Source organism: Siniperca chuatsi, linkage group LG15 (assembly GCF_020085105.1).
Source record: "Siniperca chuatsi isolate FFG_IHB_CAS linkage group LG15, ASM2008510v1, whole genome shotgun sequence".
NCBI classification, from domain to species: Eukaryota; Metazoa; Chordata; class Actinopteri; order Centrarchiformes; family Sinipercidae; genus Siniperca; species Siniperca chuatsi.
The window spans coordinates 16,992,917-17,007,447 of NC_058056.1; the positions used below are offsets into that span (position 1 = coordinate 16,992,917).

The window sequence follows — 14,531 nt, forward strand, 5'->3', positions numbered from 1 at the left end:
ATATGATCCATCATTGACTTCATCCTTACTATTTTCTCTTGTGCTCTCCAGCGCTCTCTATGTTGTAGCTGGCGATATTGACAAAACCCTCTGCCTTCTCATCCTGCAGAAAAAACAAATACACTGTTCAATTATGTTATACGTAATACTGACAAGAAAATGAAGCACAGTCAAAGGAGCAAAATGAATATTTAAATATTATTGACTCTATTCATACAAAATGTATGTTACCACATACTAAAAGTCTTACAGTACTATATTAAAGCCCATACTAAAGTAAAGTTATAATACAGTAAATTACTAAAACAGCAGTATTGAAACATCTTTGAGGTTAGGTGTTTCAATGATACTACATCAGTCATTTGGTTCCGTAGAGATTAAACATTCCCATAGTTTTATTCCCACCTGTTGGGTGGTGTACCAGTAAAGGGAAGGCCCCTTGAGGACGAACCAGAAGCGCTGCCACTTCTGGGTGATGAAGACACTGCTCTCCTTTCTCTTCTTCCACAGCCAGCCGTCAAAGTCGGGTCGACCCAGCTCACGGCAGGACACACGACGCCGACTCATAGCCGTCGACATTCCTGGGAGGACGAAGAAGAAGAGTAGGAAAAGTAATCAGTTTGTTATAGAGAGCAACAATCACTGGAGCAGAGATGTAGTGTTTGATTTGGGTATGAGTCTTTACTTTGGTACAAAACCATTTTCCTGATGCTGAGGGCTTTTCTTTTTCACCTTTGGACACTGGCTTAACTTTTCCCTGACCATCTAAACCTTTTCAAAAGAATCATGTGCATTAGTAATTAGTTCCATGTTAAGTCCTACAGATAGATCTGTTAACTTTTAGGAAACATTTTCTAGAAACATTGGAAATGTTTACTCTGCTCTTAAACTAGTGCTTAATATGCTTTTGTCTTGGTCTTGAATTGGCCTGAACACCTATGGACCCTGTCATCCATTCAATACAACCTGGTGTGGGTATTGACTTTGACATGATAAAGATGGTCTCGACTACAGCTTTGCAGTGGAGTTTTTGCTTACATTCATAGTATTACAGCATAAACCTTTACCTTTTGTAGAGCTCTTCTCTCTTTCCTTATTTCCCTGAAAAGAGAAACCGACAGAGTTTATTTAGTGATTAAAATGTGGGGTTCAAAATATTTTAAATGTCTGGCAATAAATGTTTGCATGTCTTTCTTTTTTCTCTCACCGTGTGTCCCACCATTTCAGGGCAGGAACTTAAGCTAACTGTTTTCTGGTTGACTCTCTGAGGTGAAGGACTTCTGAATGACCCAAATCTGAAGGGGGAAAGACTTCTGGGTGACGGCGACCGGTCCTGTCTCAGTCTTGGGGAGAGCCTTGAGCTCTCCAAACTCTCAAACTCCCCTGAGAAACACACATGAATGTGATCATCCTGCATAAACCTGCAGTGCACCTGGATGAAATTATAACTGCAAATTCTAGCATTTGTGTTGACAGCCAAATGACAATAAAACTTTTATTATTTAACACACCATGATAAATCATACTGAATTTGTGTCAGCAGTCAATGATCAACATTTAATACTCTTTTATACAATCAACATCACTGTATCTAGACAACAAATCTCATCAGTGTGCATGGCACAAGTGCTAATAAATCCATTACACTAACAATTACTCTGACTAGTTTTCCATTAAGAGAGAATTTTGTGATTTGTTGTCATCTCATGCATGTGAGGTCACAATCCTTTTAATGTCACCGCAAAATGAAAACCAACATTTTCACCAAAACAATCCTCAAAATTCAGTTCTTTTAAAAAGAAAGAGCGAAAAGATTAAAGAAGAGAATCAGGCTAAAATAATTATTTTACTACATGGGTTATAGAAAGACAGTAAAAATAGACAGTCACTGACACTGCTTACAGTAAGATGTCAGGGCGATGGATCTATTTCAAATTTTTTATTATTACCTGCAGATAGTGTATAAAGGATTTTCTTCTTCACATTAATCGACATTTTTGACATTTTTTCCAAATAATATATTTGCAGGGCTTAAGTGGTAGTTATTCTTTCATATTGCTTTAACAAAGACCACCTGTCTCTGCAAAAGCCTCTCTGCTTTATGTTCCATCCAATATCCTGCTTGAAAAACTGAAACAAGATGCTCTCAAAATACAGTTTCAGCATATTGTGTTTTCTTACCTGAGGCTGACAATGGGGACAGTTGGTTTTGATATGAAGTGAGAGTCAGAGTCTCCTCCAGCTGCTTGTCAGTGGGCAAGTCTGATTCCTCCTGTCCCATAGGCTGCACATGTACCTCTGTCCCGTGAATGGCTCTTCTGGAATGAAAAACACAAAGAAACTGATCACAACACCAATCAAAACAACTCATTGATGGTGCATTCAGGTGCTTCTGAGAAGCTATAACATCTGAGATTTGAGATTAGCCGATAAGCCATCATAGAAGTGGTGACAATGTCTTTGACAAAAAGATGTACTGCTAGTGAAACAAGTGAAACAGTATAAACGACCTGTTTTGTCTTTTAAAAAGGTGAGTATGACTCTACAATATATGCCAGTTGCCTGAAGTTTCTACTTGTTTTCCCCTTAAACTGGAGTTATAGTGTATCAGGATGAGACAGGATTATTTACAGCCTTACAGAGTGCGGCTGCTCTCCATCAGCTCTCACTGTCTCTTCCATCACTCTTTTTCCTCCCTTCTCCCATTTTTTCTTTTTTCCTTCCCTTGTTTGTGTCTTTCTTCATCGCTCAAAAACTCCCTCATCTATTCATCTTCCTCATTTCTTCCTATCCTATCATTTCCAGTCATTTGTGCGTTGTGGGTGTGAGTAGAGGAATTTATGGCATTTGCAGTGTGACCTCATCGCAGCCTACCGGGTCCTGGCAGCTTAACAAGGTCAAAAGGGTTTGTTGGAGGTTCAGTTCTATTGAGTAAATCCTTGGTAGTTTAGTGAACCAAACGTATGTCCAACCTGCCACACGTAGATTTATTGCACTTCTAAACAGACTCACTGAAAGGAGAACAGGTGCAAGTTCCCACAAATCAGCTAATCTTTTTATTGGTTATACAGAAAATTACACTTACTTTTCATATTCAAGACAAAATGTGTTTGAGATGGGGAATTCTAAGGAATGAATTGTCTATAAGCTTTAATTTTACATATTATGGTCATGTATGGTGTTTTTACAATTAAAGGTACCCTGTGGAGTTTTCTTATAAACACATACATTTCTGTTTACATTCAATGTTTCTCACCAAAAAGTTTTACATGTATCCTTGAGGCCTATCAAACATGCTGAATGCATTTCCATCCTCATAAAACATTTGAAATTTGAAATCTATTTTGTTTACATCCATGTTTGTTAGCTTGCAGTCTTCTTCTTCCCTGCATTTTGCTACATTTCTTGGCACATTACCGCCACCTGTTGGTCAGTGGAAAAGAGTGAAAACCATTTGCAGTAATGTGTATCATCGTCACCTGTGTACATGTGAGCAAAATATAAACAAAAAGGGGACCGACTCACCAAAACATTGCTCCATAGTGCTACTAGCAGTCAAAAATTTCTCAAGGTACTTTTCATTTACACACATTTCATATTTTTAAGTATGGTAGATTAATGTATTTTGGTCGTATGGATCATTCAGCTCTATGCAATGACTTTCTTTGGATAAGCAAGAATGATTTATACTCTCACCTAAAAGACAACTAATTGAAGCTAACTTAAAATAATGCTAATTTAGCATAAAAGCAAATTTATACTCTTACCTAAAAGACAGGGAAGGTTAAGGTTCAGGTTCCTTTGACTTAAACTACGGAAACAATACAGATTCACCCCTGGATCTAATTATCCTAAACTGAAATTGAGTAGTAGATAAATAAAATTGTATGTGTGAAGCAATAATGCTGTTGTGGCTTGGGGTTTCTTCTAATGGCTTTACAAACAACTGGAAATTTTCTTTTGAAATGATTGTATGTTGTCTATGAATGGGCGATATGGATATAAAGTAATCCTCTATCACTGTATATGTAATTTTATATCAAAATCATTATATCTTCCCATAGAGTAAAATTTCTGGAAAAATCAATTGAGAAATGGTTTATGGATAAAATAACCCAGGTGGGAATTTCTGTTTTTGGCTAATCCACTGAATTAAATACCTAATAAATCAGAAAAAAATCACATTGACAAAAAAATCATATTAAAATCCACTATTGCCCACAATGACCTAATACACCCATAATTATTCAAAGGAAAAGTTAATTAATAGAGAGAAAGTTAATTTATGCTCTCACCTAAAAGACAGGGACCTGACAGAAGCTGCTACCCTCTCAAATATGGAGTATCTCGGGTTCCCCTCCTCGTCCTTCTCCTCTTCCTCCTCTGACCTCTCTTCTTTCTCCTCTTCCTCCTTCTGAAGAGAAATCAGCAGAAATACAAGCATGTGAGTGTGCGTACTAAACTCTGTGTGTGTGAGTGTGTGTATTTAGGGGTTAGCGCAGGGGTAAGGAGGCGGATGTCATGTGGATTGTAATGGCAGCCTTCTCCTCAGGTCTCCATCCGCGCTGTCTGTGTCTTAGGAGATGAGACAACAACACAGACACAAACACACACATACACACACTCTGGGAACCTCTGGCTAAAAGCAGGGCATCCAGTGAGGACGATAAGGAGTTAATACACACAGCTGATTCACATCTCCTTATGTGTGCTTCCTCACCCTATGGCAGTAACTAGATCTGAGATTAACATGGTAATGGTCACAGGGGGGTGTGAAATGCAATGAGTGCGTGTGCTTGTCTCAGATAATTCAGTGTGTAGTTCAAAGACAAACAACAGTCGGCATAGTGACTACTGGGAGATTGTAAGTGTTTATGGAAACTGTTGGCTTGGGGTATTTTTCTAATGGCACAAACGATTAGATAGTTACCAAATTGAGCTTTCAAGCCCATAAGCTTCTGAGGAAAAGTACAAATAAAAACCATCATGAGATATTTGGTATACTGGTAAACAGTGATGATGTGCACGAGTTTTCCCAGTAGTCTGTCAAAAAGGGGTTGGTGGTGAAGATACTGTGTGTGAATTATGTGTACTGTTCATTAAATATCAAGATTATAAGATTATAAAAGTGTTGGATGGACCTAACACATAGTGAAAATTCAGCGATTTTTAGAGCCTAGCGAGCAGTGGGGCTGAACACAGTGAGGTTTGTTCTGTCAAAGAGGAAAGGTTATGTGGTCATTAAAGTCTAAACTAAGCAGACTTTTAACATATTTTGTGTACAAAATAAAGATTTTTGCAGGACAAAAGCTTACTGAGTGTACAAAATGGAAAGTATTCAGCTTCCTGGGAGTGAGGCAATCTGCACATGAGATTTTGAAATTTCTTATGTGTGTTTTGTTGCGAGCAGGAATATCTACAACAACTTTCATGGAAATCTAGCCTTTAATTTTTAAGACACCTCATCATGGACCAAAGTGTTGGTCAAGGGTAAATTAATGACTATCATTATGTATATATATCCATACCACATTTCCTGGGTAGTGGTACAACTGAACATGGTTTTCTTTGTAAATCAGAAAGGTACAGTATATTCAAACTTTTCATTTGCTACTTTGAGAAGTTGATAGAGTTGATGGAGTGATGAGATAAGTGGAGGAAGACTTTAATGATCCCTGACCTGTGTGAAGGAGAGCTGGACTGGGTCTCTGCTTTGCACTGACCCAGGAAACTTTTTCAGGACCAGAGTTACTCCGCTGGGATTCTCCTGCAGCTTCTTCACAAGGTTAGCTCTGCTCCAGCCCACCTGACGTAGCAAAACAGATGATTATTCCAGTTTGAGGGTTACTGTTTCAGACACTGAAACACTTTGCAGGAACAGTAAATGCACAGAGGATTGTCTCAGTTACTTTGGAGCAAAGACAATTCACAGCTCATACTGATATAAAGCCTAAGACTGAGAGGACCACATGTATACAGTACAATGGAGCTGTGCAACATACACACAGGCTTGTGTAAACATACTGTATACTGTAACACTCACCACTATCTGGTCGTTGACTTGAATCACTTCATCACCAGCCAAGATCTTTACAAAGACATCAGCTGAAGGCTGCAAAAGGAGAGACAAATAACACAAGTAAGAACTTGTAATAAATAAAACCCAGCTGAATATTGTTCAGAGTAACTTTTGGCAAATTCTTTTTTACTTTTTAGGGACAAATTATGCTCTTATCCACTCGCAATGACTCGCAATGAATCAGCAGGTAGAGATTCAGGGTTTTAGTACTGTACTTATATAAAATTATCACAAGTTTTGTGGAAGTAGGAGTCTCTTTTTCAGGTATGAGGGCTTGTTTATCAACTCCTGTTACACACAGTATATGAGCATCATTTTGACATATACATTTATACATTTTTGTCATACCTCATCAAAAGATTTGTGACTACCAAACAAAAATAAAAAATAACCCATTACTGTAATAGTTATTCCTATGATCTGGCAGTTAATCATAATTTGCAAACTTTTAAAGTGTCTTTTGAAGCTATAAATAATTTAAGACCCTGTACTGTGTGTGTGTGTGTGTGTGTGTGTGTGTGTGTGTGTTTGTGTGGGCAGTGGTCACGTCTCTTATTAGCAGGCAGCCGTAGTGATGTAACTGCAGTATCAGGGGAGTTGAGCATGTTTTGTTGTTGACATCATGGAAAAATAACATCTCCATCTTTCTGTCCCACAGGGGTGCTACCATCGCACTCATTTTACAAGCCCTCCTTATTCTGGCTGATAAACACTCCTTCCATTGCTCCCAAGTTTATTTTACAAGTCCCTTGATCTAACTGATCTTTGGCTTTCTCAGAAAATGATCCATCTCTGCTCCTTCCATGGAATTTGATTTTCTAAGAGAAGCCAAATCACTTGAAACTGAAGTTAACAAAATCAGCATTACTAAGGCATTTCACCACTTTTAATGTGATAAATCCTATGTACAAGACTTCCCTGTGGTTCTATCCAGTTTAATAATCAGCTACTATAGGTGTGACTATCAAATTAGTAACCAGTCTAAAAATGGATGAAAACCAGAAAGAAAAGTGTACTATTGCACAAATAAAGATGTAATCTTATTAAAAATAAAATGGACGAATACCTGGTTAATTATAAATATAAAACATGGCACACGACAATTGTAACTATTACACATACATACATATTGTAAGCCATGATGTCATCATGTACTGATAGGCAGGATGTTTCTTTGTTTACATGCAGTCAGCAGCCTGGAGTATATATTTATAAATACAAAGTATTTACAGCACAAGGGCTCAGATTGGTTTCAATTTCAAAGCAGTGAAGCAAAGAAAGATAAGCCAACAGCTAAAAATAATGTGTCACACAAAAGTACTTCCAAGGGGATTTCTGCCTCATCCAGAGCTCATGCTTTCACAATAAATAAATGAATCCAAATTAAAATTTTATACTTCAGCTGTGCAGAATTCATAGTAGAAAAAGACATAATTTTATACTGATTCTCCTGCCACTGAAAACAACCACAAAATGACACTTTATTAAACATAGACGATAGTTGAAAAAGAGCCAGAAAAAGGAAAACTGATTATTCTTCTTCTTTATTTTTGCTCATCACAACTGAAAATATACTTCCAGTTCCTTCTAGATGAGACACCCAGAGAGACAAGTGTAATATCTGTGTTATATATGTGTTATAATATGTAACAGATCGTCACCTGTTACACTCCGACACGTCAGCGCATGTTTTAACAAGACAGAACTGGTAAAGAAATGAAACACTGTACGGCACTAGATTCTTTTGGATGTAAGCCTCAGCTCTTTTCATGGGGCTCTTGCAAAAGACAATCTGCAGTTGAAGTTAACCTTTTGGTCTGGAGTTCGAGAGGAGCAGAGGTTTGAGTCACGCTGCTCTTCAGAGGATTGGTTAAGAGCACTGAGATGGCAGGGATGGTTAACCCTGTATGGTTTGTGAGTCAACAGTGAAAGCAGGAAAGTAAATAAGAGTCTGACCTCAGCAGCAGTTCCAGTCACGTAGTGGTTACTGGAGCCGATGGACGTTATCTCAATCCCCTAAGAGAGAAACAGAAACAGAAAGATGTTATACACATGATCAGACTGATAAACCTGCATATACTAGCTACTTAGCAGCACAGAATGTCAGTTGTGCACCACAGTGAGTCAAAATGATTCACCATAATGGACTCATAAACATTGCTCTATATTGTTACTGTCATCACTCTTGGAGTCTGTGGAGATACTGATGTCTGTCTCTAGATGTGTCGATGGTTCAGCCTGTAATTACCCATCAGCCTGCCTTGACTGATTATTTTAAGTCATAATGGATCATGGAGAGAGCCAACTAATCACACCCCAGAAAGCCCAGACCACATAATCAATATATCACATGTCACAACAGAAACATGAATGAATTTAAACTTTGAACTGAAAAGAGCAGAGCCTAAGACACCATTTCCTCCCATCACTCATAAATACAAAATACTATATATAATTATTATATATAGTGTATATATATATATATATATATATATATATATATATATATATATAGCTGTTGCTATAAAATTCAAATGTTAACCTCAAAACGTCAGTATATATACATTTAATGAATGATTAAAAACATACTATAGTGTAATTATAAGCAGATATAAGCCATAGGCTGGTGTACAAACAGATAATAAATGACAATGTAGTAAAACACAGTTGTAATAATATAAAATATGTCTTCATAGGAGAAGCCATCCTTATAACTGTGTACAACTACATTATAGTGTATTATAAACCATTTAGTAAATATTTATTTAGTGCTTATAAATTCTAAATAGGCAGTTAAAGTAAAGTGTTACCATGGTAATAATTATTTTTTATGGATTTTGATGACATGTTTAGCAATAATCTGCAGGGTTTTGGCAATGCAATTCCCAGCAATAACTTCACAACCACATAATGTAGTAAGCTATTCATCGCCTATGCTAACTACCCAGTTATTTTTCTCTTAAATACAAACAAAAGGCTTTTATGCTATCATGTAAAAAAACATCACTTCCTGTGCTTTAAACTAAGACATTTACCAGCAATGCATAAAGATATCGGCTATTTTGCAATAACAGTCATAACATCCCAACACTGCATGTACAAATCATTACAGACATCTTTGTGATATAGACTGAACTGAATTGTGTCAAAACTTAAAATTATTTTGCATATCTTCTCTTTATCTCCATCTTCTCCTCTGTGACTGGAATACATTTAAATTTGAGGAAAATGAAAGAGGAAAAAGCTAGCTTTTACTTTTTGATTCACATTTACTTTATGAATTGAGCAAGCGTACGTCACATTTTGTACATTGTATGCAATGTGAATGGTGCATGTGAATTATATTTCTTCCTGCCTCTCACTTCCCTTTCTTTCTGTCTTTAGTTCCCATTGCTTTTAATTATTTAGAGGGCAGATTTTGTTATCTGTGATGCGCTCCAATAAATTTCTCTCTGTCAGCCGAGGATAATCAGGTTTTGTTGCTAGTTGTTGAGCACATTTGTAAAAATGATCCTGTTCCACTGAAACATTGTGAGAAATTACCCCCAAACAGTTTAGCTAATGCCCACTCCCTTTACACACCAGCAGCCGCCCATAGACAAACACAACTATGCATCCATGGACACAAACACAACCAAAATGTATGTGTGTCTACGGCATCAGAGGTGATGAAGTGGAGCTAGAAAATGTGCATATTTTCTCTTAACACACTGCAGATGATTAGGAAGGCCAATCGAGCGAGTGAGCGAGCACAAGGAAATGGGACTGCTATAATCTTCCAACATGAGAGATTTTTACATAATGGGCTGCGTACACAAAGGGGAAAAATTTTACAAAATTTCTCTTTAGAAATAAACGAAAAGGACACTAGATGATGTAGATAACAGGCAAAGAAAAGAGCTATAATTGTTGTACTCAATGTACCGACTGAAGGCTAAGGCAGAACAGAAGAGGCAGGAACAGAAGAGGCAGGAACAGAACGTTGTTTATGAGCAATTAGACGTGAGAGAGGGTTTGGATGGGAATAAAAAGAATAGAACTGAGTCCAGGGAGAACCTTGAGTTGGATGAAAGAAGTGATGGGTAGAACCAAATGATGATGGAAATCTCCAGGTAAATGATGAAGGCAGAAAATGAATACTGAAAATGACAGAGAGAGAAAGTCAGAGGAAACACAGAAGACACAGAATAAAAGTTGATTGTCAAGAAACTGGTGAAGCACTAAAACAGTGAGAGAATGTTTAAAATGATGGTAATAATGAGATGGTAAGATGCTACACAGATGAAAATTAACACGGCAGCGGCGGATGGCCGCCCACCATTGAGTCTGGTTCTGTCCAAGGTTTCTGCTGTTAAAAGCAAGTTTTTTCTCGCCACTGTCGCCAAATGCTTGCTCATGGACGGGATTTGTTGGGTTTCTGTAAATAATATTATAAAGAGTACGGTCTAGACCTGCTCTATAGGAAAAGCGCAATGAGATAACTTCTGTTATGAATTGGCGCTATATAAATAAAATTGAATTGAAATTGAAGTGAAGCAAAAAAAACTAAAAACCCATACAGATGTGACCAGTAAAGTAAAGAAGAGGCAGAACTCTTCAGAAAGAGCTTAAAAATGGTTCAACGGAGCTGAAGGAGTGAACAATCACTAAATGTAATAAACATTAAATCTTGACATTGGTTTACAGTTACAGTTACAGTACAGTCTAAAACATTTTCATATCACTCTTATTGGATGTTATTGTGTTAGCAGCAAGTGGCCCACAGTAAATATGGTTTTCATTATTGATTAATCTTCTTATTATTCTCTCAATAAATCAGTTTTGTTTACAAAATGACAGAAAACAGTCTAAGATAATGTAACGTCCAAAGCTCAAAAACCTTAACTTTAACATAAGATAAGACAAAGAAAATCTACAAATCCTCCCAGTTGAGAAGCTGAGGTTAGGGAATATTTGGCATTTTTTCTTGTAAAATGACTATAAAATGACAAAAAAAGTATATAAAAACAGTTCCCAACAACTTGCTATAATTCTTACACATTATCAAATGGATCCTTTCTAGTGCATTTAAGTGAAACAAAATAAATCCTTCCTTTGGTTGGGACCCCCAAGAACAATTGGAAGCCCCCAGACCACATTTTGAAAACCGCAGATTTTTTATTCTGTTTGATTTCAGTGTTAGAGAGTAAAATTTACATACACCATGTTAAATGTCTTATATTTGGTACAGTTACTGTATATGCTACAAAATATTACAGTAAAAGTGTTGGCAGTTTTGCATCTGCTCAGATATAAAAAAACAAGACTTTTCATTGGTTCTACGTTTAATAATGACAAAAGAGTTATTAAGAGCAAGTAGGCTTTACCAGCTGATCACCAGGTGACACAGGCACTAGGTCGACACTCTCGAGCTGAGCAGTGTGGGCAAGAAGCGCCTCAGGGCTGGAATTCTGGATTTCATCACACACCGCCACCAACTGACGGCACTAGAGGATGAAACAAACTACCATTTATAATCAATATCTCATTCAATCCTTAACAAAATAAAAGGAAAAACAATGGAAAATACTTATAGTAATAGTAAAGTACAAATACTTGGCACACTTACCACAGAGATGATGTCCTTTTCCTTTTCATAGACAGCGGTATCCTGTTGGATGCGTGAACAACATGATATGAGTTCCAGCCACACAGTTTCACAAAACAGAGCACCAAAATGACACCACAGCAGCCTATATAATGCTCATATTGATTTGTGGAAATGGGACAATCAGACTCAAAACTCATGTCCCATTTCCTCTTCACAGCATCAGTCAGGAAGTGAAAGGCCAAAGGTATCCAGAGGCAAAAGAGGCATCACTACTGGTATTTTACTGGCTTTTATCATAGCAGTTCTCTTGTATAAATGAAAAAAATTACATAAAACCCAACACATGTTCTATAAAATTTGCAATACAGAAAGTGGGCAATCCCTTTAGCAGTGTGTAATGTCCACGTAATCCAAGGGTTCACACTAATCCCCACAAGCACACATGTGTGTACACTTTATGTAACGTATGTGTATGCAAGTGCACACACACAAGAAGTCAGTACTCAATGTCACAGTTACAGTACTAGAATCAGTACAGGGGAACTAAACTACTTAATCTCTGGTTTGGAGGAAGGTGTTGATAATACTCCTACAGGCATTACTATAACTTGGCCTGGGAGCTGGAGAAATGAGGGGGAGGCTTTGAATGAAGGAAGATGATGACAGGTTAAAAGAGAAGAAGATAGATGTTTTCACAGCATAGAATATTCATTGTATAACACTTATGCCACATACCATTACTGCCTAAGCTAATTTGCAACACCTGATAATGTGATAGTTACATAAAGGATTGTAAGGGAAAAGTAATCCCTGTGAAACGTAACAAGGGATCAACGGTGAACACGGATTTCTGTGCTAATTAAAGGCTGTGACACAAGGCTGCTGGGACTGGGAGAGGTTGCTGGTCATGATTGCTGGTCAGTTCGACTTGTCTGCTTGGCGTTTGTTTGTTGTGTGTATGTGTGTGTGTGTGTCTGTGTGTGTTGGTATTCCCCTTGGACATTTGAGCGTGGATACTTGAGAGACTCAGAACCTGCGATATATTACTTTACACCACAACAAACCAATAAAGGTTGTGTATAAACTCGCAAAGATGTTCAGATCTTTATCTTGATCCCTACTAGAGCAAAGTAGTCTTGTCATGGCACACTGGCTGAATGCTAAAGTGACTAATGTTAAGTTAGTTAGTTAGCTAGATAGCTAGTTAGGGCTTCATTCACAGCAGAAACAGAAACAACATTTAATTAAGGACAGATATTTAAAACAGAAAATTGACAAGCAACTTGATTTAAAAATACAGAGGGGCTGAAGTTAATTTTAGCCACTAAGAGACGTTTGTGCACCATGATAATACCACAAAAAAAATGCTAGCAGCTCTGTTTGAGCTAACATCAGCATGCTAACATGTTCACTATGACAACGCTAACATGCTGATGTTTAGCAGATATAATGTTTACCATGTTCACCATCTTAGTTTAGTGTGTTAGCATGCTAACATTTGCTAATTAGCACTAAACACAAAGTACAGCATTTGGTCATGAACCAAAGTATTGGACAGATTGAAATTTTCACCAGAGTTATTACAATGCAACCCGAGGGGAACATGAATGGCTGTACCAAATTGTATAGCAATTCATCCAATAGTTGTTGACACATTTAACTCACAACTGCAACTGAGGAAAAGTCAGAGGATCATCAAAGTCAGTGGGCTTCATCCTCTGGGGACCACAAATATCTGTAGAAAATTTTGTTGCAATCCATCCAATAGTTGTTGAGATATTTCATTTCTGAAGTGTTGGACCAACTGACCAACAGAACAACTTTGCAAACCTTAGAGCCACACCACTAGCATGGCACTAGCATATACTTTGTAGTGACTGACAACGTAAATGTTATGGTAAACCTGATCCATTAGGGAAATAAAAATGTATGTTGTTTAACTGCTGTAAAGCCAGGTAAGACTGCAAGGGTAAGCTAGATACGGACAGTATTCACTGTTACAAGTGTTGCAAATATTAAAACAATGGTTTAAACCCAGGACAGAAACTCTCCTATGACTTGGCCAGATCCATGTTGTAAATGTAATCTAGAAGTGGATGTAGTGGTAATAGTAGCTGAGGTTTCAATCTCATTGCCACCTCCTACCACACACCATCACTTCTTCGCACCTAGTAACACCTCTTTCTTTCCAGCATCTCACCATTATTTTTTAGACATAAGGTAAAAACACAGCAATATCCACACCTCTGCTTTCTGCTGTATTTGGAGCCACTTCACTGGAGGCTTCCCCACAACAATACAACTTGTCCTATGTTTCTTTTTAACTTTGCCAGAACAGGAAACGACACATTCATATGTGTGAGGTGGGCGACAAGTACACTTCTGCCCTGAAACCAATGTAACACCAGGAGGGCGTGGTGGAAAAAAACAGAGAGTACAGTGCACAAACCCACAGTTCTCAATGCTGGTACTCAGTGAGCATGACTTCTAGACACAAAGAGACATTGTATCCATATGCCTACAACCCCAAATACATGCACACATAATCACTTTCTGACTTAACTGAATTAGCTATTTCACAAAAGTCAAGCGTGTCCAAAAACAAGTATGAAAAAAATACATTGTATTCCCAAAATACCTGTTACCACATTCCCGTCAGTTTTAAAGTACACATACAATTCCAATTTATTTGTACACACACATGGATATGAAGCATATGATACTTGTGAAGCATCTGACGCCTTTGCAGACGTCAGAGTGTTGTCATTGCTGAGGCAGAGACACGTGAGGGGGAAAGGGGAATAGTGGGGAGGAGAGGAGACAAGAGGAGAGGAAAGGAGAGGAGAGAAGAGAAGAAAAGAG

General features: G+C 37.7%; 1 protein-coding gene across 3 annotated transcripts in view; it reads right to left on the bottom strand.

The window, feature by feature from the left end:
- Nucleotides 1–14,531, bottom strand: part of cnksr1 (connector enhancer of kinase suppressor of Ras 1) — a 28,848-nt gene that overhangs the window by 3,915 nt on the left and 10,402 nt on the right. For 2 of the 3 annotated variants that reach the window (XM_044166941.1, XM_044166938.1), the window contains exons 5-15: nt 11,688–11,729; nt 11,446–11,565; nt 8,036–8,095; nt 6,044–6,112; nt 5,681–5,806; nt 4,296–4,414; nt 2,182–2,318; nt 1,208–1,383; nt 1,068–1,101; nt 406–581; nt 30–103 (exon numbers count right to left, since the gene is read on the bottom strand). In XM_044166941.1, coding sequence (XP_044022876.1) covers nt 30–103; nt 406–581; nt 1,068–1,101; nt 1,208–1,383; nt 2,182–2,318; nt 4,296–4,414; nt 5,681–5,806; nt 6,044–6,112; nt 8,036–8,095; nt 11,446–11,565; nt 11,688–11,729 — 1,133 coding nt within the window. The remainder of the gene's footprint in view (nt 1–29; nt 104–405; nt 582–1,067; nt 1,102–1,207; nt 1,384–2,181; nt 2,319–4,295; nt 4,415–5,680; nt 5,807–6,043; nt 6,113–8,035; nt 8,096–11,445; nt 11,566–11,687; nt 11,730–14,531) is intronic. The other variant, XM_044166940.1, reaches the window with a different exon arrangement.